The sequence below is a fragment of the Panthera tigris genome, chromosome D1, assembly GCF_018350195.1.
Source record: "Panthera tigris isolate Pti1 chromosome D1, P.tigris_Pti1_mat1.1, whole genome shotgun sequence".
In the NCBI taxonomy this organism is placed as follows: Eukaryota; Metazoa; Chordata; class Mammalia; order Carnivora; family Felidae; genus Panthera; species Panthera tigris.
In genome coordinates, this window is record NC_056669.1 from 106,388,861 (window position 1) to 106,413,005 (window position 24,145).

General features: G+C 62.0%; 2 protein-coding genes across 12 annotated transcripts in view; one reads left to right on the plus strand and one right to left on the minus strand.

Annotated features, from left to right (window-relative positions):
- MARK2 (microtubule affinity regulating kinase 2) overlaps nucleotides 1-9,883 on the plus strand; it is a 56,867-nt gene extending 46,984 nt beyond the window's left edge. For 3 of the 10 annotated variants that reach the window (XM_042958559.1, XM_042958560.1, XM_042958565.1), the window contains exons 9-19: nucleotides 509-628; nucleotides 736-835; nucleotides 913-1,025; nucleotides 2,009-2,141; nucleotides 2,417-2,595; nucleotides 2,805-2,902; nucleotides 3,938-4,099; nucleotides 4,751-5,008; nucleotides 6,063-6,089; nucleotides 8,165-8,209; nucleotides 8,863-9,883. In XM_042958559.1, the coding sequence (XP_042814493.1) occupies nucleotides 509-628; nucleotides 736-835; nucleotides 913-1,025; nucleotides 2,009-2,141; nucleotides 2,417-2,595; nucleotides 2,805-2,902; nucleotides 3,938-4,099; nucleotides 4,751-5,008; nucleotides 6,063-6,089; nucleotides 8,165-8,209; nucleotides 8,863-9,223 (1,596 nt within the window). In that variant the 3' untranslated portion in view covers nucleotides 9,224-9,883. The remainder of the gene's footprint in view (nucleotides 1-508; nucleotides 629-735; nucleotides 836-912; nucleotides 1,026-2,008; nucleotides 2,142-2,416; nucleotides 2,596-2,804; nucleotides 2,903-3,937; nucleotides 4,100-4,750; nucleotides 5,009-6,062; nucleotides 6,090-8,164; nucleotides 8,210-8,862) is intronic. The other 7 variants (XM_042958562.1, XM_042958561.1, XM_007091924.3 and 4 more) reach the window with 7 other exon arrangements.
- Nucleotides 9,884-11,313: 1,430 nt separating this feature from the next.
- Nucleotides 11,314-16,467, minus strand: RCOR2 (REST corepressor 2). 2 transcript variants are annotated; one of them, XM_042958566.1, is made up of 12 exons: nucleotides 15,846-16,467; nucleotides 15,046-15,102; nucleotides 14,675-14,755; nucleotides 14,400-14,452; nucleotides 14,149-14,310; nucleotides 13,915-14,039; nucleotides 13,754-13,823; nucleotides 13,441-13,656; nucleotides 13,005-13,082; nucleotides 12,766-12,823; nucleotides 12,393-12,622; nucleotides 11,879-12,282 (listed from the first exon to the last, which is right to left on the minus strand). In XM_042958566.1, the coding sequence occupies exons 1-12, from the start codon at nucleotides 15,970-15,972 to the stop codon at nucleotides 11,968-11,970; spliced, it is 1,572 nt and encodes a 523-aa protein (XP_042814500.1). In that variant the 5' UTR covers nucleotides 15,973-16,467; the 3' UTR covers nucleotides 11,879-11,967. The 2 variants fall into 2 exon arrangements, with proteins under 2 accessions (XP_042814501.1, XP_042814500.1); XM_042958567.1 differs by lacking the exon at nucleotides 12,393-12,622 and having other exon boundaries at nucleotides 11,314-12,282.
- Nucleotides 16,468-24,145: the final 7,678 nt, after the last annotated feature.

A 24,145-nucleotide genomic window follows, 5' to 3' on the forward strand; every position in this document is an offset into this window, starting at 1 on the left:
CTCCGGCTGTCTGTCTCCTACCGTGTTTCATGTGTATCTGCCTGGCCAAGTCTTAAGCTCTCAGAAGCCTGGATATTAGGTTTCTAACCTTGGTCTTGGGGTGATTTAAATTTCCCTCCTGCTGGGGCACCTGGCCAGCTCCGTCGGTAGACCCAGGGTACTCTTGATCTCAGGGTCGTGAGTTTAGGCCCCAGGTTGGACATAGAGCTTACCTAAAAATAATAATAATAATGATAAATTTCTCGGGGTGCTTTTGTGGCTCAGTCGGTTAAGTTCTCCACTTTGGCTGAGACCATGATCTCGCAGTTGGTGGGTTTGAGCCCCACGTCGGGCTCTGTGCTGGCAGCTCAGGGCCTGGAGCCTGCTTCGGATTCTGTGTCTCCATCTCTCTTTGCCCCTCCCCTGCTTGTGTTCTGTCTGTTTATCTCTGTCTCTCTCTGTCTCTCAAAAATAAATAAACATTAAAAAAACTAAAAAATAATAATAATAAATTTCTCTCCTACTATAGGAGCTACGGGAGCGGGTACTGAGGGGAAAATACCGCATTCCTTTCTACATGTCCACGGACTGTGAAAACCTGCTTAAGAAATTTCTCATTCTCAATCCCAGCAAGAGAGGCACTTTAGAGGTGAGCAGCCAGGAGCCCAGCTGACTGGAAAGTTCTGGGTTCCTTGGGACACCTCCAAGCTGAGTCTCTTTCCTCCTTGCCCTTAACGCTTCCCTTTGCTCCCCCAGCAAATCATGAAAGATCGATGGATGAATGTGGGTCACGAAGATGACGAATTAAAGCCTTATGTGGAGCCACTCCCTGACTACAAGGACCCCCGGCGGACAGGTGAGGATCTGCTGAGCCGTGAGGTTGAACTCCCTAGGACTCAGGACCAGCCTTAACTGTATGTCCCCCCTGTGCAGAATTGATGGTGTCCATGGGTTACACACGGGAAGAGATCCAGGACTCACTGGTGGGCCAGAGGTACAACGAGGTGATGGCCACCTATCTGCTCCTGGGCTACAAGAGCTCTGAGGTGTGTGCCCCCTGCTCTATTCCCTGCTGGCCAGCTTTGCTGTCACTGGCAACCCCGTGCTTCTAGCACCCGTTGAGGGCAGAAGCTCCTCTCTGAGTAGGTGTGCTCTCTGCTGACGAATTTTAAGCCTCAGCTCTGGTGGGTAAAGCTCTCTGGCCTTTGCTTTCACTGGTCTCTGTCAGTGAACGAATAGGAAGGCCGGTGGGGTCTGGGCCTGGGTTGGGTTTCCAGGCGGGTGAGTAGATCTGGCTCAGTCTGTGTTGGTTAGGCCGGGTTTAGGTCGGTCTGGCTGGATCAGTTCTTCGTCTGTTGAGAAATCTTCGTGTCTGTTTCCATGTGTTTGTGTCCCTCTGCATCTGGAAGTGTCTGTCTCCAGGTATTTGGGTGTGTGGGTCTCTGTGCCTTTCTTATACGGGTCTTGAGTCTGTGTCGCTGGTGTCTGGCTGTCTGTATCTGTGCGCATGTATGTCCGTCCTCCCGTCTGTTCATCTGGAGGCTTCGTGTTTGTTCTTGTGCCCGTCTGGGTAACCGTGTCTGTGTGTGAGTCCCTGGGTGTGTGTGGGAGAGTGGTCTTGCACACCATCTGCGTGTCCCCACATGCACTCCTGGCCTCCCCGCCCTGCTCTTCTCCTGGAAGTGTAGGACTCCCTCTCTTGGTTCTCACCTTTGCCTGGTCAGGAACGATCTAGCTGGGAGCAGGAGGGTGTGGTTTCGGAGTCTGAATGTGTGTTCTCATGGGCACGTGTATCCCTCTCTAGGGGTGGGGGTCTTCCGTGTGCTGGGGGCCGGGAGTCTTTGGCTCTGTGTGTCAGGAGCTGTGTCCGGGCCTGTGTGTCTCCAGGAGTGTTTAGATGCACCTGGCTCCTGCAGGAGTATGTCCCATGGGAGTCCGGGGAGGATTTGTGTCGGGCAAGGTGGTGTGTAAGTGGGTCCATCTGTGCGCATCTCCACATGATTTCTACCTCCTTTTTCTCTGCTTGCAGCTGGAGGGTGACACCATCACCTTGAAGCCCCGGCCTTCAGCTGATCTGACCAATAGCAATGCCCCTTCCCCCTCCCACAAGGTACAGCGTAGCGTCTCAGCCAACCCCAAGCAGCGGCGCTTCAGTGACCAGGGTGAGTGCTTTGGGGAGTTGCAGGTGGCAGACTCACCCCCTCCTGAAAGGACACAGGTTCCGGGGGCTTGGGATGACACTGCTGAGTTTCAGTCCCACTTCAGCCACGTCTTAGTAGCATGGCCTTGGGCAAGTCACTTAACTTCGCTCAACTTCAAATGGGTTTTGCCAGGTTGCTGGCAGGCCTGAAGGAGAGCCCCGCGCGTGCGTGTGCGCGCGCGCGCGTGTGACACTTAGTTGGCCCCTCGCCCTTATCCATCCCCTCTGACCCAGCAGCTGGTCCTGCCATTCCCACGTCCAATTCCTACTCTAAGAAGACTCAGAGTAATAACGCAGAAAATAAGCGGCCTGAGGACGACCGGGAGTCAGGGCGGAAGGCCAGCAGCACAGCCAAAGTGCCCGCCAGCCCCTTGCCCGGCCTGGAGAGGAAGAAGACCACCCCCACCCCTTCCACGGTGAGCGTCCCTCCTGCAGTGGGGCCCGCCCTCTCCAAGCAGCTCCCTCCAGCTGCCTCCCTGACCTTGCCTCCGGGGCCATGTTTGCTTGCTGTACAAAGCCTACCCCCAAGAGTTTGAAAAGCAGAATCCTTTCTTTCCCCGAAGCCAGTCCTGTGAACAGAACACTTGGGTGTCTGTGATACAGCCCTGCCCTTTATTTCCCACAGAACAGCGTCCTCTCCACCAGCACAAACCGAAGCAGGAATTCCCCCCTTTTGGAGAGGGCCAGCCTTGGCCAGGCCTCCATCCAGAATGGCAAAGACAGGTGAGTGGACCCAGGCCCTGCCTACCATGCTCCCCCACAGCCATCTCACGGCGGTGACGTCTGTCAGCAACCCCCCTCCTGCTCCCTGGAGTTCCGTCCTGGCTCTGTCCAGTCCAGCTTGTCCACGCACCAGCCCTCCTCCCTGCCACTCTCCACCCCCCACCTCAAGTCTCCCATCCCCTGTGCTCCCATGACTGCTCCTTGCAGCAGGCACACCGAGTGAGACTCCATGGTCATCTCGGCTGCATTCTTGCCTGATTTGGTGGGGTTTTTTCTTTCCTTTTTTTTTTTTTTTTTTTAGTTAGTTTGTTTATTTATTTATTTATTTATTTATTTATTTATTTATTTATTTATTTTATTTAAGCAATGTTGGCACCCAGCGTGGGGCTCGAACTCACGGCCCTGAGATCCAGAGGTGCACGCTTTTGCGACTGAGCCAGCCAGGCACGCCCACCTTCGGGCTTCTTGACTGCAGCCAGGGCACAGCAACGGCGCTCCTCTAGGCCCCAGTGCCTGAGGCTTTGGTTTGGTGGCCCCAGCTCAGGGCAGAACCGAGAGATGCCCCACCTGAGGGGCATACGTGTTGAGGGTGACCCCGGCTGTGCCCGTGAGAACAGAGGTCCCCTAGCCTTGGCCGTCAGCATCTCTTGGTGTGTTGCATTCTTGGCTCCTCCTCTTCCGAGCTTAATGAAAATTCCCCAACACCCTGCTCTTTCTGTCGACAAAACATCCTTGTTCTTAGAGTTCCTAGGGGACCAGTGCAACCCAGAGGCAGTTCCATCCCGTCGGCTTTTCTGCACTTTTGTTTTCCTCCCCCCGGGTTTTGGCCTCGCTTTCCTCACCCCCGGTGCTCCGCTTCCCAGCCCCGCTTTCCTGGTCTCCGACTCGAGTCCCATTGCTGCTCCCCAGACCTGACCTGCATCCTGCCGAGGCTCCCCGGCTCTGGCCCTTGCTGCCCTGCCCTTGCTTCCTAACCTGAGCCTCCTGCCCCCACCCACCCCTAACCCAGGCCTCTTCGCTGCTTTTGTCTCCTAGCCTAACCATGCCAGGGTCCCGGGCCTCCACGGCTTCTGCTTCCGCCGCAGTCTCTGCGGCCCGGCCCCGCCAGCACCAGAAATCCATGTCGGCCTCCGTGCACCCCAACAAGGCCACTGGGCTGCCCCCCACGGACAGTAACTGTGAGGTGCCGCGGCCCAGGCAAGTGTGCTGGGGCACCTGGCGCACCTGGTGCCCTCAGCCTGCCCCCTCCCGCCCCACCCCTCCCAACGAGTTCTCCCCGCTCCCCGGGGGTCCTGCTCTGTTCTTGGCATCTTAGTCACAAGCAATGGCTCTGTCCCCTGCAGTCAGGAAGTAGAGGGAACAAAAAAATAGCTTAATGCCCCTCTTTTCCTCCAGTTCTCCCTCTCAGAACAGATATGCAAGAAGCCGTCCCGAGGCTCCAGAAGGAAGCCTTTTTGTTCTGAGCCTTCCTGGACTTCCTTAGGACCCCAGGGACAGTCAGCATCAAAGGGATTCAATCCTTGAGGGTTGGTCGACATTGTCCCCTTGAGGCTCCAGTGTGCCTAGCTCCCAAGGAGCCTCTTCTGTCCGGCCTGTTCTGCTCTCCACACACGTATCCTCCCTTGCCTCCCTCCCTCCCCCAAACCATCTCCTCCCACCTCCACCCAGATGTCCTCCTTTCTGGTGTCCTCAGTGGTCACACCCCTTCCTTCTGTGTCCTCCGTGATGGCTGCCTCTGCCCCAGCGTCCCCCTCCCCTGTTCCCACCCCAGGATGCCACAAGTGCTCGGTGGTGATGACGTTCTTGTGCCCTGATGCATTTCCCCCACCCCCACCTCTCTTCCCACAGCACGGCCCCCCAGCGTGTCCCTGTCGCCTCCCCCTCCGCCCACAACATCAGCAGCAGTGGTGGAGCCCCAGACCGAACTAATTTCCCCCGGGGCGTGTCCAGTCGAAGCACCTTCCACGCTGGGCAGCTCCGGCAGGTGCGGGACCAGCAGAATTTGCCCTACGGTGTGACCCCAGCGTCTCCCTCTGGCAACAGCCAGGGCCGGCGGGGGGCCTCGGGGAGCATCTTTAGCAAATTCACTTCCAAGTTTGTACGCAGGTGAGTCGGGGGCTTAGGGTGGCAGAGAGAATGAGGCCAGGTCTTCCTACCTGCCTGGGAGTGGGGGTGGGGACTCGGCACTAAGCTTGGGTCCTGGGGTTAGAAGAGGCCTTAAGGAAAGCCTAAGAAGTTGGGTCTTTGTCAGCACCTCATGATCCCAGACCCGTCCATCCTTCTCAGGCTCTCCCCAACTCCTATACACACCCCTCGTTCTCTGGCCCCAAGAGCAGATGGCCAATGCCGCCTCCTCTCTAGGAGAGTGTGAACTCAGATGCTAAAATAAAAGCCCCCCTCTTCTCTCCTGGGTTCCCATGGAAACTTATATTTGGTGACGCAGCTGCAAAGTCATGAGGCCTGAGCCAGGCTGGGCCGGCAAGGAGAGTGTTTCCGGGTCCTTCGTCTCGCCCCCTCTGACCTCCTTTCCCCCCACTCAGCTGGTTAAGTTTGCACCCTCTGCCCCAGCCTCGTCTTTCTGCCCCGGGCTCACCAGGAAGAAGGCCAGAAGTGAAGTAGCTGGTGGGGGCCTGGTGGCCTCCTCCCTCGCAGCCCACTGTGCTGAGGCTTTCCTGAGCAGCAAGGGCGGGGGGGGGGGGGGGAGAGTTCTCTTCATGAGGTCTCTCACCTGGTCCCCAGGTCCCCAGCTGCCCCAGAGAGACAGCTGTGATGCTTACGGTGCAGCCAGCAATCCTGCCCGGCAGGACGCTATCTGCTATCTGTCTCCATCCCTCCGTTTGCCCTCCCACCTCAGGGTAGCTCCAGAAGCAGCAGCGGGCTTGGGGAGAGCAGGCTTGCTGCCCTTCCTGGTGCACTTCAGTCAGCTCAGCTGGAGCAGCCAGGAACCGTGCCCCTTTCCAGCCCTGGAATGCAGGGCGGCGGGGCGGGACGGGGGCAGGTCTCGGTGTCTAGGACTCTCGTCTCGCTGAGCGGCTCTTCCACAAATGGGGTGACCGTTGAACCTGTAAAGCCCACTCCCCACCTGCTTATCCACATACTGTCTTGTTGGTTTTTTTTTTATTTCTTTTTTTATTTTGTCTTTTTTTGTTTGTTTTTTTAGAAATCTGTCTTTCAGGTTTGCCAGAAGGTAGGCGTTCAGCCCGCTGTGTGTGTGTGTGTGTGTGTGTGTGTGCGTCTGCGTCCCGTGTCCTGCCTCCGTCATTAACTCCCCTTTTCTGGCTCTTGCTCCCTCTTCCGTCTGCTAACCACGTCTGTGTGGCCCTCTCTCTGCCATCTTAAAGGGATGAAGACCGCCTCTGACTGGGTGGCCGCTCGGGGCAGATGGCTTTGCAAATGAGGAGCCTGTCCACAGGCAAGGGGGATCTTCTCAGGGAATTCTCCCTTTAAGATTGTCTCCTCATCCCCACCCCAGGTTTGGGTTTCGGTCGCAAGCATTGGGTTCCTTTCCTGGCCCTTCCCCCTGTCTGTGCATGCGCTGTGAAGAAGCTCCACGACGGTTGCAAGTGCATCTGGGATGGTGCCTCATTCTGGGTCTCCTGGTCTTTCCCCTTCTCTGGTCCCCTGAACTTCAGGGCTGTGTGACCTCTTGCCCCCGTCCTGTGGATAGCAGGACTTCGGAAGTACTACAGGGACGCTGGCGTCCTAAGGCTCCAGCGTGATGCTTCCAGGCCCAAGGAGCCTTTGCCTCACGAGTGGGCACGGCACCCCCTTCTGGCAGCTCCTGTTAGAACTAGCCCCCCACCCCACCACCACCCAGCACACCTCCTGCCGCCAGCAGGACGTATCTGGACGAATCAGGCCACCTGTCTTCTGGGCTGTGTTCTCCGGATGAGGACAATGGCTTCCAGAGAGCCGGGGGCCGGGATGTTCTGGGGCGGGAGCCACCTACCCCATAGTCCTGGCAAAACAGTGGGAGATCCCGCCCCCTCCCTCAGACATCTCCCTTCCTAGACTGGATCCTGGCTGGGCCACCACCCTCTGGCCCCGTCCTCATCCTCTCTGGAGGCCTGGGTGGGCCAGATACCCAACTGAAGACCCAAGGGCCGGGTCGGGAGCACTGGTTCCCCAAGGCTGTCGGCCCAGGCCCCGTGCTGGGGCTAGGACACCGGCAGGCACGTTGGTGACCCAACTGACTAATGCCAAGACGGGGTCTTTAGGCTTTCCCCTTTCCACCCACTGCTCCCCACCCAGCTCTTCACTGCATGGCTAGCTGTTGACTCAGGCCCCGGTGACAGGGCGCCTCCACCCACGGGGCAGGAACCAGGTGGGGCTGGGGAGAGCAGCAGGCTCCTTCCCCTGCACAGCCCGGGCTCCCCGCTCGCAGCGCGCTGGTGTGCATTCGTGTGTCTGTTGTGTCTTCGTGTTCCTTTTCCGTGTGCCGCTGCCGCTCTCTCTCATCCTCCTCACATCCCTGCCCGCCTCTGCAGTCCCCAGTGTCCCGGCTCCAGGCACCCATCTTCCCGCCAGGAGCTGGAGAAGCCGCTCAGCGGGGCCAGACCTCTTCCCCACCCACCCTCCCGAGGTGCTGGCCCTGCCCTGCCCTCTCTCCTCCGTTCTGTACAAGCAGATGGCCTGGCAGCCTGGCAGGCAGGGGAGTCATAAAAGAATGGGGGAGGCGGGCTTGTCCACGGCCTGCCTCGGGCCCTTCTCCCCCTCCCCTTCCCCAGGCACCCATCCCCAGGCAGTTCCAGCTCTTGGCTCTTTGAGCCTCCCGGGAGAGGCTTCTGTCTACCCTCCCGCCCCCCCCTCCCCCCCAGCCCGGCCCCTTCCCTTCGAGAGGACCAGGGCTCTGGGGCCTGGGTATGCTGATGTTGAAGACCCGTTCACAGCGTGAGGCCCTGGCTGTGGGCTGGCGGGGGAGCTGCCTCATGCTGTGGCTTGTGCCCCATGCGTGTGTCTGCACATCCACACCCCCCTCCCTCCCTGGAGCAGAGGCTCCTTCTCCCCAGCACAGAGCTCTGGGAGCGTGGGGGGGCACAGGCCCCATGTGCCGGGCTCCCTGCCGGAAAGGGACAGGCGAGCCGCCAGTGTGAGGTGCTGCAGAGCCGTGTCGGCCTGCCAGGTGACGGGCGAGTGGCCTTCGGGCTCGGGTCCCGCTCACCCACCAGTGGCGCCTCACCAGACCCACCCTCGCCTGGGTCTGCGGCGGCGGAAGGAGCGAGAGGTCCCAGCACTAAACTCTCCCTCGCTCTGTTTTTTGAGGAACCTGAATGAACCTGAAAGCAAAGACCGAGTGGAGACGCTCAGGTGAGAGGGCCGGAGCCAGCACCGGCCCTGCCCGGGCCACCGGGCTTGCCACGAGCCTCCTGCTCCTGTCTTCCTTCTGCCACCTGGCTCTTCCTCCAGCGGTTCTGCCCGGTCCCCACCCTCTTGGGACCTCCCTTTCCTCAGAGAATCCCCACACCCCAGCTGATGTATTCTGGAAGCAGGACCCCTAGGCTGGGCGGCTGGGGCTACAGATTCCTCCCCACCGCCCGGCTCACCTTTCTGGCCAGCCGCTACTCTCTGTCCACAGTCTGCCAACCGCTCAGGGCTGTTGAGCACGTGCTCCCCTTTTTTCCCCTGACCCTCCCCTCTTCCGAGAAAAGCATGGAACTGGCGCCCTCCCGTCCCCTGCCGGGGCCTGGCTTCTCCTCACCTTCTCCGCCCTCCCTGAGAGAGAGATGCAGGTGGCAAAACCGCCCACCCCTCTCACCCTCCCTCTGCTTCCCCCCCCCCCCCCCCCACCAGGTCTGCCGCTCCCTCTTCCAGCATTGTCATTGTCGCCTCCGGGCCACCCTCCCGCTCTCCTGTCTGGTCTCCGGGCCCATCTGCCAGGGTGGCTCTCCCGTGGGTGGGGTGCCTCGGCCCGGGGCCTGACACCCCACCCCCCCCCACCCCCGCCTCTGCCCTCTCCGCAGACCTCACGTGGTGGGCGGCGGAGGCACTGACAAAGAAAAGGAGGAGTTTCGGGAGGCCAAGCCGCGCTCGCTACGCTTCACGTGGAGTATGAAGACCACGAGCTCCATGGAGCCCAATGAGATGATGCGGGAGATCCGCAAGGTGCTGGACGCAAACAGCTGCCAGAGCGAGCTGCACGAGAAGTACATGCTGCTGTGCATGCACGGCACGCCGGGCCACGAGAACTTCGTGCAGTGGGAGATGGAGGTGTGCAAACTGCCGCGGCTGTCTCTCAACGGCGTGCGATTTAAGCGGATATCGGGCACCTCCATGGCCTTCAAAAACATTGCCTCCAAAATAGCCAACGAGCTCAAGCTTTAACAGGCTGCCGGGAGTGGGGGGCGACGGAGGCGGGCCAGCTGGACGTAGCTGCTGGGGCCGGGCTCCGACCCACCTGGGCGAGACTGCAGAGGTGGATTGGTCTGTCTCCCCCTGCTGGCGCTTCTCCCCTCCCGCCCTCCTCGATTGGGTTTTTTTTTTTCTTCTTCCATGTTTGGGGGGGACGGGAGACGGTTCTTGCCCCCCAACACTTGCCCCTGCCCAGAAAGTCCCCCCCTTCCCCCCTCTCCCCCACAGGAGGCCAAGGAAGGGGGGGGAGGGCTGGGGGGGCGGGGCTCCCCCTCGGTACTGCGGTTGCACAGAGTATTTCGCCTAAACCAAGAAATTTTTTATTACCAAAAAGAAAAAAGAAAAAAAAAAAAAAATCCCAGCGGCCACCTTTCCTCCCCGCCCCATCGGGACAGTTGAGACTGGATCTGTGGGGTTTCCCGGGAGGGTGGCTCAGGGCTGGAACACTCTCAGGCAAGAGTGGTGGAGCTCCCCGTCAGGCCCTCCGCCAGGCCCACTTTGGGCTTCTCCCCTCTCCTTCCCTCCTTCCCCTCCAAGCAAACCACCAGAGGTGGCCTTCCCCTGACCTCGGGCCCCAGGGCTGGAGGCCCGGACGGCCGGGCCGGGGACCGGGGGGCTGGGGGCGGGGCGCTGCGCAGCCCTGAAGTTGGGGGGTGGGGGGCGGCGGCAGCTCCGGGCTGGCAGGCGCGGCCCCGGGGCCCGGCCCCCTCCACACTGTATCCTCTGCCCCTCCTTCCCCAGAGCCGGGCATTTCCTTCCACAAGCTGCTGTGGGGACTTTTGTTCCCCTCCTCAAAAGTCTGTGCCATCTTCTCCCACCCCTCCTGGGTAGAAGGCGGGGCTGACCCCGGGGCCGGGAGAGGGGAGGGGACTGCAGGGCAGATGGGCTCCTCGGCCCCCAGGGGGCCGCCTGGGCTGCTAGTCTCCGGAACAGGGATGCTGGGCACTCTCCACCAGGGGAGAGCCTTTGTCTGAAAGCACAGCCCCTCGCCGTTCCTCTCCCCTGCCCCTTCATTGGCATTAATCTGGGCACCAGCTAGTTCCATAGCAGTGACTCCCCCTCACCACTCATCTCGGCCTTGCCTTTTCTTCCTGACACTGTCGCCCCTCCTCTCAGGAGACACTGCCCAGGGCCTCCACGGGCCCGCTGGCCGGAGGCTGGATAGGGCAGCAGGGCCGGGAGCATCTGCCCTCCAGGGGGTGGGGGGGACAGACAGGCCTAGTGACTCCCAGCTTGCTAACCTCCTCGGCCAGTGTGGGAGTGGCTGGTCATGGGCGCTTGGCTGGTGGCGGCCGCCGCATCCCTTAATTTATTTCTCTGCTGTTTCTGTTCCTGAGAAGTTGGGGGAGGGGGTCCCGTCGAGGCTGCCCCCACCCTCACCTGAGTTGTACATTTTTTTTTTTGTGATGGGTTTTATTTTTTATTTTATTATTTTATTTTTTTCTTTTTTTGATTTATGATGACTCCACCCCTACTCATCACCCCCCTGTTCCCAGCCCAGGCTCCGCGGCAAGGCGAGCCCTTGGGTCCCAGGAAGGGGCCTAGCCAACCTCAGCCCTCCTACCCCAGGCCCCGACTGCAGGCTCTGTGGGCTCGGGCTCAGGCTCCGACCAAGGGCTCCCCCCCCCCCTCCCTTCTTCCCTCTCTTCCTCCCTCCCCATCCCTCCTGCCCAGTGGAACAGCCCGGGTGCTCTTCTGAGGGGCCTGGAGGGCATGGCTTGGCTCCCAGAGAGGGTGGTGGCCCTTGGGGGGGGCCTCCCAGGCAAGGTGGCCCCTCCCCACCCGCCCCCCCCCACCCGCACTTAGTTTCTCCTCTGGATCAAACACGTAATAAAGAGAATGTTTGGAATCTGAGCTGCCTCCTTCTGTTTCTTCTCCCAACCGGGCAGGGACCCAGTCCCCATGGGCAAGATGTGGCCCAGCCCGCCAGCCTTGCAGGACAGAATGGATTCCTGTCTGAGGCCTGGGGGAGGCCAGTGCTGGGTGGCTGCTCCCTCCCACCCTCGGGGCACAGACAGGAAGCAAAGCCCAGGGACCTCAAGGGCAAAAGAGAGAACACTGAGTGAACTTGGAAGATTTTGTTTATTTTTTAAAAACATTGAAAAATAAACCCATGTCTGCATATGTCCCCGGCCCTCCTTTCTCTAGGCTTTTGGGCAGTGGGTATAGCGGGCACCTTCAGAGCTCCATGGCACTTCCCAGCAAGCTCCGGAAGACAGGAGAGCTGCCCATCCAGTTCGGCCACACTGAGGCCCCGAGGAACCTCTGCCCGCCTCCCCCCTACGGCCCCCTCCCCACCTCACCCTGACTTATTGCTAAAAGAAAGGAAAGAGGAAGAACAGCCCCTACACTGTCCACTCCCCCATCCCCCAAGCTAAGGTCACTACCCCCTCTACCCGAAGGCCAAGGCCCAAAGGCCCAGCCCCAGCAGACTAGGAGGCAGCCATTCCAGCCCCAGCCAGGAAGAGAAAAGTACCCTCGGGCCAGTTCAGAAGGCCCCTGAGTCCCCGCCCCAGGCTCGGGTGGGGGGGTGGAGCCTCAGCTGCCAGAAACAAGTGCAGAACCCAGAGGTCCAGACTGTGCCCGCTGGCAGCTCCGGGTCTTCGAAAGACCTGGCCAAGGGCTCTAGTCCCTTCTGTCCTCGGTGAAGCCAGAGGTGTCCGAGGACGGCCAGCCACGGGGTTCTGGAGCCTCTGGCGGGTGGAGGGCCGCAGGGCTCAGAGTGACGGTGCCGGAGGCTCCAGCGGGGCTCCAATCAGGGTGGGGGGGGGCTGAGGGCCGGGGCGGGCACTGTGGCGGGAGGCGGCCAGAGCCGGGCGGATGAGAGGTGGTGGGGGCTGGTTGGGGGCCAGCCGGGGCTGGAGGAAACGGCCCTGCTGGAGCGGGGGTGGCTGGCGGAGCAGAGTGGGAGCCGTAGGCAGAGGTGGCCTCAGCAGCGGGGGCGGCTGCGACAGCGAGGTGGGAGGCGGAGGAGGGGGCGGCACGGGAGGTAGCGATCGGGGCACGGATGTCGACACGGACGTGATCTGCACCTGTGAGGGGAGAGAAGGGAAACGGACTCGAGCGTGCCCTCGTCCCCGTCCAAAGACGGAGCCAGCTCCTCTCCTCTCTTCCCGGAAGGGCTCCTTCCGCCCGCTCTCACCTCGTCGTCTTCCTCCAGGGCCGGGGCTGGCAAGGGGGCCCCTCTCCTCGACTCCTCCATGGGGACTGGGGCTCCGGGCGCCCCGTCCTGCTCGGCCTCCCACTCCTGCAGCACCTCCTCCAGGTTGAAGCGGCGCCGGTAGCTCACGAAGAACGTCTTCACCTGGGTCAGAGTCTTGTTCCCGATCACCTCGGCTATAGCCCCGAAGTCTTTGCCGTACCTACGGATGGCTGCGAGGGTCAAAAGGGCAGCAGAGTGTGAGCGCCCCTCAGAACGAGCTCCTTCCCTGACCCTTCCCCGCTGCCCCGGCTCCTCCTCGGAGGCTGGGGAGAGATTCCCGGCGCTCTCCGCGCTCCCCCCTGGTCTAACCCACCTTGCACGGCCAAGAGCTGCTCATCCGTGGTCCAGCGGGAGTTGAACTTGGTGTTGGCCTGGAGAGCAGGGAATATATCCTCTAGACTGGACATTATGGCAACAGAGGCCCTGCCCTCCGAGGCCATCTCCCCTTTCTGCTCCGTAAGATGGGGGAGGTGGGGGGTGGGGGGGGCAAGCCCCTCCCTCACCCACACCCGAAGCCACCCCCTCCCTCACCCACACCCGAAGCCACCTTACCTCAGGGGGGCGCAGTGGATCGATGCCACCCTCCAGCGCCTGGCGGAGGCCGCTATTGGTCTGCTTCATGCTTTGCACCTGAAAAGGTCAAGAGGCGACACCTCAAACTCTCCTGCCAGAAAGGCCACCGGTACCAACCCTCACCACGGCTCTGCTTCCCAACACAGCTCGTGGCCGCCCCCCCCCCCCCTTCCAGCTCGCTCCTCCCTCACAACAGCTCAGTAGGGGAGGCGCCCGGGTTCTCCCCCGCTCGCAGACCAGTTTCTATAAAAGATCCAGAAGAGAACGCCGCCGTGACTCAGACGTCTAAGAGGTGGGGCAGAGGCAGGCTCGGCGCGTGCACACCACACACCTTCCGCCTCAGCCGTCCCCGCAACGTACTTCCCTGCTGCCCGCGGCCCGGTCCGCGGGGCCCCTTCTTTCCTCAGGCCCTCACCTGGCGCTTGAGGGAGATGAGCTGCGAGTCGAGGCCTCGAAGCGTGAGGTTGGCAAGGTCTGGGCTTCCTGACACAGCGGTGAGGCCCTCGGGGCTCAGGTACATGCCCTTGGGTGGGCGACGCCGGGTTCGCAGCGGGTGGTGGCGGTACTGAGACCCCTGGGCCTCCTTCTTCCCAGGGCCTGGGCGGGTATTCAGGGGCCGAGAGGGCAGAGGCTGCCAGGGAAAGGAGAGGGGTGGGTGGTGAGCAGCCCAAGGACGAGGCAGGTGCATGGGCAGGGCCAGACCAGCTTGGGGGGAGGGGGGGGCTCACCTCTCTCTTGGGGTCTCCAGCATCTGGCTCCCCCTCACTCACGGCTCCTCGTCCCTCTTCAAGCTCATCACTGTTGACACAGGGACCAAGGAGGGAGTGAGGCAGAGGCCAGGGGCCCCAGAGCTCAGCTTGCCCCGCCCCTGGGCCCCCAGGGCCCCCACCTGTCTTCTTTGTCTTTTCGGCCCCCCAGCCGCCGAGCCTGTCTGTCCATCACGCTGGTCCGGCTGCGGGTCTTCTTCCACGAATAGTAATACTTTACCAGACTAGGGATCAGCTTGTCAGGCAGCTGGAAGGGCAATGCCAGGGGCTGGGACCCACCCAGGACCCTGGGCCCCGGGCGGGCTCGTCAGAACGGAGGGGCTAAGGAACGCTGGCAAAGGGGAATGGGCTTTTACCATCTGCTGGATCCGCTGGAAGCATTTGCCATGGAAGCCAAAGGCCTGTTCAAACAGCACCTTGTCCTCCACAGTCCACTCGTCAGGGAACGGGGTGAAGTTGGCCAGGTCGGCCAGTGACTTCTCTACATCGTGCTTATGCCACAAGAGCATGCCCAGCGCCTGGCCCGGGAGAGGGAACGACTCGGGCTCAGCTGCGCCCGGCACCGTCCCGTCCCCACCGCCCGAATCCCTATGGGGCCGAGGCTCACCTGCTCAATGTTGTAGCCGTGCTTCTCCTTGGCCATCGCAATGTACTTGTCAACTGCGGGGGTGGGAGGGGCCCGGTATTGGAGAAAGGGTTACACCTCCTGACCCGAGCCCGCCCAGATGGGGCTAGGCCCCGGAGCCTGAGCCCCAGGGAAGGGGCTGAACCCACACACCTCAGCCTCCAGCCCACTTGGGAGAAGAGCCGGCCACCAAATGGCATGAACCCAAGCCCCCGGCTCCCAGGGATGCAAACGAACCAGGATCCTGCCCCACTCACGTTTGGCATCTGACACGCAGTGGTTGGGCGACCACACCAGCATCCCCTTCAGTTCCTTGTTGCTGTAGCGTGCAGGGCTCTCTGAAAGACGGGCGCAAGAAGGATCAGCCTGGTGGCACTGGCCTGGACCCACGGCCAGAGGGTGGCAGAGGAATGGGGCCTGTGAGGTGAGGCCCAGAAGGGAAGGAGGAGCAGAGACCCAGACAGGAAGGCAGAGCAGGAAAACCAAGCATGCCATGGGCCACCCACCCCCGCCCGCCCGCTGGCCTGTCCTTCCAGCGGGCACCAGCCAAGGGCTCCCCCAGGTGAGGCTCAGGGCCAAGCCATGGGCCCTCCGCTCCCCTCCCTTTGCAGCCTGTCCTGCCACTCACCAGGCTTGCACTCCGGAATTACGGCCTGGTAATTGGTTCCAACGCGGATCATGCTGTCTGCGGAGCCAGGGGAGACAGTCAGGACTCCAGGGAGGGAGGACAGGAGGATGTGGCAGGGGTGGTGGCTGCCCTGGGGTTCTCCTTCCTGACCATTCAGGGCCCCCACCTTCCAGAAGGCTCACTTTTCCCTGATCTGCCCCCTCAGTTGCCCTCAGCCACAGAAGAAACTGGAAGACGGAGAGACCCTGCCTAGTCATAACCCATGGGAGGAGGGGGTGGGGTGGGAGCGGCAGAGATGGGGGGGTGCCAGGACAAGGGGCCAGTTTAGAGCCCAGGCCAAGCAGAGCCCTTTGTTCTGGCTGGGGGGGGGGGGGGGGAGGCGGGTGCTGCCCCTAGACCTGGACCATAGCCCTGCAGGGAATCCAAAGCTCCTCCCCACCCCATGAGCCTCACAGCTCGGTGTGGAAGTGTCTTTCCAGCCCCTGCCCCAGCCAGACCTCAGTCCCCTACAAGGTAGCAAGGTATGAGCAGCCCAAACTGTGGAGAGGAGGGCCGCCTGAGTCCTTCAGAGACTGAGGGCAGGGCGGGGGTGGGCAGGACCGCCTCCTTGGCAGCTAGGGGCCCAGCCTCCGGATTCCCAGTGCCCGCAGCCCCCAGGCTGGGGGAAGAAGCAAGACAGAGGCTCCAGTCCTGGAAGGCAGGAGCCATCAGTCTAAAACGCCCGTGGTCAGCAACACTCCCCCCGCCCCACTCGCGTCCCCGGTGCCGGTGCACCTTTAACCCTAGGCCGCCGGGCTCACCGTGCGAGTGCTCCTCCTCGCTGCTGTCATCCTCCGAGTGCGGCTGCCCGCCGTTGGGCGCCGTCTTGGCCCGGCTGCGGGACAGGATCCCGGAGCCCGCGCTCGGCTTCTCCATCACGGAGGGCATTACCCCGCCCAGCTGCCCCGGGGGGCGCGGGAGCCTTCGGAGAGCCGCGGTGGTTGCCGCGCTCGCCTCGAGTGCCGTGCCCGGCCCGGCCTGGAGAGGTCGCCACTGAGGCTACGAGAGGCAGGAGGTCAGCGTGGCTAGGGTCCGGCGGGGCGGGAGCCCTGCGGACAGCTCAGCGCTCGCCGCGACCCCCACGGGCGAGGGCGTCAGAAAAGTTTGTGCAGAAGTGGGGTACGCGGGGGATGAGCGCAAGGTCCGGTGCGGCTGGGGCGCGCTCGCTCTGTACGCTCCACGGGACTGGGGCTCCCTCGGAGAAGTCGGGGCGCCCGGCTTCTGGGGCGCCTCCGAGCCCCACCGCCCTCCCGCCCACGCAGTTGAGCGGGCGGGCGCTGCGGCGCAAGTGGCGCCCCCCGCGGGCTGCACGCCTCCCGGCTGCACCGGGATGCCCCAGTCCCCAGGCGGGGACCCCCGTCCCGACCAGACCCCTGCCCGCGACGGCAGGCGGCGGGGCCCCGGCGGTGGCGGCGGCGGCGGCGGCGGCGGCGGCGGGACGGCGCGCACGGCGCGCCGCGCTGGGCAGAGTTGCCGGGAGGCGGGCGGAGCGCAGCCGCGGGCGCCGCCTCGCACCCTCCCCGGCGCGCTCGCTCTCCCCGCCGCGCTCGGGCTGCTGCTCGCTCGCCCGCTCTCCGCCGCCGCTCGCTCCTCGCGCACACAATGAAGCTGCTGGCAGGGAAGTAGTGCCGGCTGCGGCCTCAGCACCCCTCCCCCAGCCGATGCCTCCGCCAGCTGAACATCTGGCCCTGGGGTGGGAGGGAGGGCCCGGGGGGCGGGGCCTGGGGGCCGGGGCTAGACCTCCAGGGGGTGGGGTCAGGACCAGGGTGGAGAGCGCTTCCCTCTGCGGGCCCCCGGGGCTCCCTGACTTGCCCCTGGGGGGGGAGACCCCGCTGCCCCCCGGGAGTAGCCGGGGGTCAGCTCCACCCACGCGCACACCGGCCCCGCACACCAGTGGGCTCGGGTTACTGCCGCCTGCCCCGGGGGCCCTGAGGCCGCCTGCCCGCCCGCCCGGGTGGAGCCCAGCTTTTCCTTCCATTTCCCTTCCTGCCAAGGAACTCCCCGCCCCCCCCCCTTCCGCAAGGGGGACCCCCCTCCCTCTTGCGCCCTTGGGGGCCAGAGCGGATGGGAGGCCGGACAGGCGAGGCACGAATTCCTCCTAGAGCTACTGGGCCAAAGCCTGGCTTCTGGTGCATCTGTGGGTCCCCAGGGGTCACCTCAATTCCCTTTTAAGTGCTGCAGTACGCACCCCAAAACAGTGGCATGAGGGGCTGAGGGCTGGGGAGTGGGAGGTGTTGGGGAAGGTCTGGACTGCAGGGAATGGGAGGAGCTGGGTCTCCTCCCCACTGGGTTCACTGTCACCCCAGCTGGGAGCAGCATCCCCCTCCCCCAGGACAAGCGCGGGCAGAGTGACAGACCGGGAAGCGGGTAGAGCGGCACAGACGGAGATGGGGGAGGGGGTGGGCAGAGACTTTCAAAGCCAGACCCAGCCACCCTGCCAGGCACACAAAGAGCCAGCGCACACACCGGCGGCGGCTCTGAGCCTGCGAGCTGCGCCCGTGCCCGTCCCCGCCGCCCAGGGCACGTGCTGCAGCGCACACAGGCCGAAGCCCCCGCCCGCCGCCCCTCCCATCCGGAGCCCCAGATTCCTAGACACACCTCCAGCCGGGCACACCCCGCTGTGCCCAGACTGAGCCGAGCCTGCGCTAGCACCCTCCTCTCCCTTCCCTTCCTCGGCCACTCTGTAATCAGATTCCTAAATTTAGAAGCAACCCAGGGCCCAGCCAGGGATCCCCGCCCCCACCCGCTGCCTGCGGCCAGGCGGCTGGGGTCCTGCGGTCGGGCCACGACCCGGCTGGGGCCGCCCGGTCCTGGGGGGCTCCTGTGGGCGGCCGGGCCAAGTCAGGCACGACCCCACCCGGCTGCGGCGCTGTCGGGCCACACGGGGCCACCCAGCCCGCGGCCACGTTGCCCGCCACACCTCGGGCCAGACCTACGGAGCCTTTTTCCTCCTCTTAAATCATGGATTGGGCACCGGGCCCCAGGGTGGGGAGGTCTGCACAAAGGAGAATAGAATGAATGGACCAAGGGCAGGTCTGACCTAAGGGGGTCTGCCGCAAGATGAAAAGAGGCTCCCAGCCTGACCCTCCTGAGTGGCAAGGTGCCCAGCACCTCCAATCCCTGTGCCTGTGCACAGCCCTCTCTTATGATGGAGCCTTCCATCTTGCCCACACCCGGCCGGCAATTAGGCAGGGCCTCAGTTAGGCCCCCTTTGCCCCCACCTTTGCCTTCTTTCTGTACTAATACCTACGGTCGAGGGACCAGACCCTCACCCCCAGGCCTCAGCATCCTGCTTATTTTGGTCCCTTTCCTCTAGGGCTGCCCCAGGTACCCCCAGCCACTGGCGTGTCCCTCCTTCTCAGGCACCCCTCCCCCCCCCCTCCCGTAAGAATCTCTTTCTGCTCTCACTTCTCTCCAGAGCCTGGAGCTCAGGGCCAGAGAAGGATTCTGCTCTGGAGGTAGGGGCAAGGAGGGGAGGTTGATTCCTTGGAGTTGGGGGCAGGGGGGCAGTCTCTAGGCCCTGGTGCGATGAAGCGTCGGTCTGGGATGTGGGCCATGACAAGGGAGGAGTATCCGAGGAGTTTGGGGGCAACCGTGGGGGCCACAGTATCCAGAGGGGAAGCATATTCCTGGTGAGCAACCCCCTCCCCAAGGGGCAGTGGTCCAGGGTTAGGAGGGGGAGGGGCAAGGCCCCACCCTCCCACCTGCTGCCGCTGCCCCCTCCCCAGCTGGCCCCCTCTTTTGTGCAAAGCCACACAAAGGACAAGGGGCCCCGGCCGGCCTGGCCATCTGCTCCCAGCAGCCTGAAGGCTCTTAAAGAGACAGCACCCCCTCCCTGCCGCCCGGGGGCTGTGGGGCGGGGTGGAGCCACGGCTCCACAGGACCTGATCTCAGTGGAACCCCAAATCCCACCCACTTTTTCCCCGGCTCCCCCAGCCTCCAGGTCAGGAATCATCCTCCCCCCCACCCCATTCTAGGCCAGGGCGCAGAGGTGCCACGTGGCCAGGAACATGGGGGTGTGGGAGGGGAGAGACACAGAGAGGCAGCCCGGGGACCAGCCCCTCCTCTCCTCCAGCCTTAGGCGGCGGAGGGACCGGCCACGCTCGGTAGCACAGCACTGGAACTGGGGTCCCTCACCTCCCCGAGGCCACCTCTGAGCTTTGTGAGAACCGCTGGTCCCTGGGAATCACCTCCCCGCCATTTTCACTGATGAGCTCCCACTCACCCTTCCTCGGGGAGGATGACAGAACCTTCGTTTTGAGGGCTGCGGGCCAGGGCACAGCCCAGTGCCTTGCAGCACCCCCGGGATGGGGACACATTTATATCCTGCATTTCCCAGTTGAGGAAACTGAGGCTTTGCTCAGCGTCGCCCGCCCTCCCTCCCTCCCACCACCACCACCACCACCACCACCGGCCTCCAAAAACCCATGAGCCCTGCCTGAAGCCTGCCTAAGCCTCTCCTAGGCCAGATAGGACTCCTCACCCTTGAGATCCTTGGGGAAGCCAGACTGAGTCCCAGCTTGGTGCTTTTGCCACACTGCTAAGGGCCACAAGTTTACATGATTTGTGTGATTGTTTATTTCCTGTCTCCCTGCTGGGCTGTAGGCAGGGATTGTGTCCGCTGTATTCACTGTGTTCTCAGTACCTGGCATCCAGTAGGCACTCAATATTTGCCGAATGAAGAAACGCCAGGAGCCCCCCCACCCACCCAAAAGTTTCCTCTTCCCTGGCTTCCTCTGCCCTCTGCGTGTTGGGCATCTTGCCTCCTGCCACCTCAAGGTGAGGCAGAAGGGACAAAGGTTGAACAGGGATGCTGGGAGAGAAAAGGAGGGTGACCTTGAGAGAGCCACCGGGCCTCCCCTCACATCTCCCTCCTCCCAAAGGCGGGGGCAGCTCCAGCCAATCCTGAACCCGCAGCCCTGCCAGACAGACTGGGACTGTCCCGAGCTCTGGCCCTGCGAGGCTGGCCGCTGTGGTGTGGTGCCTGGGACCCTGGCCAGGCCCTCAGTGGCCACAGCCAAGGGGCTAAGCTCGGGGAAGGAGGAAGGCAGGCGGGAGGGGCCCCCTGGTGGGGGAGGGAGGTTGGCAGAATCAAAGCCGAAACCTGGCTGAACAGTTGGGGGAGCTCGGGGGAGGCGCTTCCCCGGACTGGAGGCCTGGGGGCAGATCAAGCTGGGGAAATGGAAAAGATGGCCTACAGCATAGAAGGAGGGTGGGGAGCTCCCTCCAGGGCCCCCACGCTTCAATCCTGCCCCGACAGGAATTCGATTCCTCCTCGGCTCCCTAAGCCCCCCTGGGACTCATTGGAAGGCTGTGTGGCCCCAGGTGCTGCCCTCCCCCTCTCTGGGCCCAGTCAGTAATCCCCTGCACTGGTCCGCACTCCCACCCAGGGTTGTGAAGAAGCTGAGAGAAGGTGACAGAGGTGACAATCTGGTGCTTGTCACCGCCTCAGCGCAGTGGCCGCGCGAGGAGGGAGGTATAGGGAGTGAGGCAGGCGCATCTGTGAGTGGTGCTGGGGGAGGGCAGAGCAGAACCGGGCAGGAGGTCAGCAAGGAGACCCCAGGCTTCCTGACACCCACGCCGAGGAAATCTGACTCCCTGAGCAAAGCAGGAACTGGGGAGGAAGAATCGGCAAGACCTTAGTTCAGAGAGACACGAGAAGGCGACAGGAGCTCCCTGGATCCTTGAGGGGGCAGCTTCCAGACCCTGCAGCCAGCTCTGTTTCTCCGGAAGCCAGGAAGGGGGCCTCCCCTGGCCCTCACCTGGGCGACAGCCGGCGCCCTCTGGCGGTGACAGCATGGACCAAGGGGTCCCACCTCAGCCTGGCCATCAATGTCCTCCCAGGGAGGCTGAGCCTGGCACCCTGAGGAGCCCATGGTGGGGGGGGGGGGGGGCGGCGGGGTAAGTGTATGGGATCAAGATCCGCCCCCCCCCCGGGCCATTTGGAGTTACTGAGCTTTAGATCCGATCCCCAGCAAGCCTCCTTGGCCCAGAGCCACCCAGAACCTCCCAGAACAAAGTCAGGTGGAACAGAAACCCCTAGAGAAATGGCAGAGGAGACCAGAATAGCAGGGAAAGTGCTGAAGCAATACGCAGGCTACGGGGAGCTCAGGGGAGCTCAGATCCGGAGTGAGTGCTGGCTCCACGCTTCTCGCTCGCTGTGTGGCCTGAGGGGAGATACTTGGCCTCTTTGAGCCTCCGTCCATCTCGCAAAGAGAACAATAATGCCGACCTCTGATTATTAGGAGGATCCGACATCATCTCGCGGACTGTAATTAGAGCCTCCGTCAATGCCAGTTTCCCTCTCGAGGACCCCCCAGCAGGGCTGGAAACCCCCTCTCTGCTCTGAGGCAGCCCATGCTCTGTGGACCACCTGAAGGCCATTGCCCCCCAGGGCTCCTGGGTCTGACCTTGGAGCTCAAAGCTCTTCCTCTGTGGCGTGTGAGCCCTGACGTCCTCCTTCAGCCTTACCCAGCAACCACTCCAGATTCCTGCCTTGAGTTGAGTCTGATCTCTAATTCATCACACACACACAGCTGGATACAGATTTGTTTTTTTTAAGAGTAAAAAAACTTTTTTAAGGTTTATTTATTTTGAGAGAGACGACACACACGCACAAGTCGGGGAGGAGCAGAGAGAGAGGGAAACAGAGAATCCCAGGCAGGCTCTTCATTTTCAGTGCAGAGCCTGATGTAGGGGTCGAACTCAGGAACCACAAGATCATGACCCGAGCCGAAGTCAGGTGCTTAATTGACTGAGCCACCCAGGCGCCCCAAGGTTTTTTTTTTTTTTTGTTTCAACGTTTTTTATTTATTTTTGGGACAGAGAGAGACAGAGCATGAACGCGGGAGGGGCAGAGAGAGAGGGAGACACAGAATCGGAAACAGGCTCCAGGCTCCGAGCCATCAGCCCAGAGCCCGACGCGGGGCTCGAACTCACGGACCGCGAGATCGTGACCTGGCTGAAGTCGGACGCTTAACCGACTGCGCCACCCAGGCGCCCCATGGTTTTTTTATTTTTAAGTAATGTCTACATCCAACGTGGGGCTTGAACCTACAACCCTGAGATCAAGAGTCATATGATCTACCGACTGAGCCAGCCAGGCACCCCTGATCCTTTTTTTTTTTTTTTTTTTTTTAAGTAATCTCTACACCCAGTGTGGGACTGGAACCCACGACTCCAAGGTCAAGAGTCGCATGCTCTTCCCACTGAGCCAGCCAGGTGTCCCTCTGGATACAGAATCTTAAATACTGCTTGGATCATGGCCCGCTCCTGCTCAATAACCTTCCATGGTTCCCAGTTGCCTTCCAGGCAAAGTTGGAACTTCTCTCCCAGCCCAGGACTCGAGGGCCTTCTCGCCTGTTTCCGATCCAGCCAAGCAGGTCTGCTCACCATCTGCTGAGCCGTACCTGGTGCCCCAGGTGCCCCAACCACCCTGCAAACACTGGCCCAGCCCGCCTATTTGCATGCCCCATGCCCAGCCCCTCCCTTGAGACAGCTGGCTCCTGTAAGCAACTCTGCCCTGACAGGGCTCATCCAGGGCTCCTGGCCTAGCCGCCCAGCACCCTCCTGCCCCCTCACGCTCATCCCTCACCACCCCACCTGCTGCAAGGCTCTTAGCACCTGACCTTGCCTCCCACTTCCAGAAGAATTGAGGCCATCCGGGAGGAACCCCGGCCAAGGCCCGCCCTCACGCCCGGAGATGCAGTTCCTTGCCTCTCCCTTCCGATTGTACCTGCACCTTCCCTCCCCAAGGCCAACTCACTCCCAGGCTCCCACATCTCCGCCTCCACTAATGCACACGCGCACACTCCTGAGTCCTTGGTCCTCCTGTACCTCTCCTCCCTCAACACCGTCTTATCCCTCAGAACATCAGCCTGCTTAAGTCCCTCACTCCTAACCCGCCCACACACACCCAGACACCAACACACACACACACACACACACACACACACACATTCACCTTCAGCTACCATTTCAGCTAAGCTACTGCTGCCTTCGCTCTCTCTCTCTCTCTCTCTCTCTTTTAAAGCTGGGCGTCTGAAAAGAGTTGTTCACACCCTTTCTCCTTGTCTTCACCTCCCACTCACTCCCCAACCCACCGCAGTGCTGTTTCACCCTCTGCCATTCTGGCACAGATTGTTCTTGCCAAGGTCACCGGCGGCTTTTATCTCTAAACCCAAAGGACCTTTGGCAGGCCTGGTCTCCGGCCACCTCTGCACAGGACTGGGCAGAGAGGGCACATCCTCCTCCTGGACGAGAGCTCCCCACAGGCTCCCCTCCTGCTTGCCTCCTGCTGATGCTTCAGGCCCAGGCCACATCCTTAACTCCTGGGCTATGGACTCTCCAACCTCCATCTACCCCCGTCCCAGGCTCTGGACCCCCATATCCAACCCACCAACTGGCTTCTGGACATCCGCCTTCAGATATCTCAGGTACCTCACGTTCAGCCCGTCCAAAACAGATCTCAGCCTCTTGACCACACATTTGCATTGCCCGCCCCGTTCCCGCTTGCCCTTCCCCCACGGGGACCCGGAGGAGAACAGGGGAGTTGCCCTAACTCCTCTCTGCTTCACTCCCAGATCCATTAGCCTCCAGTTTCTGTCCCTCGTGGCCCTTCGTCATGGCCACGCCGGCCTCCCCATCACCGAACCAGCCTCCACACTGGCCTCCCAGCCTCCTCTCCCGCTCCCCTGTATGCTTCATGCATCAGCCAAGGTGATCTTTCTCAAATCCAGTCCGATCAACTCAGTCCTCTGCTTCCCCGTTACCCTTGGCTTAAGTTCAAGCTCCTGAGCATGACGTTTCTGCTTCAAAATCTGACCTCCTGACACCCATGCCCCTTTTGCCTTTCTTTTTTAAGGGTCCACGTGGTGCTGTGGGGTCGATCCCCAATGTCAGCCTTTCCCAAGACCCTGAATACCATGACTGATTGAGAAAGGGGACTAGCAGAGCAATCAGCACGTTAGAAATATGGGACGAAGGCCAAGAAGCTGAGCCAGGAGTGTTGGCCGTTGGCTGCCAAGGCAACGTTGGTTGCCCAAGGAAAGCCAACACTGTG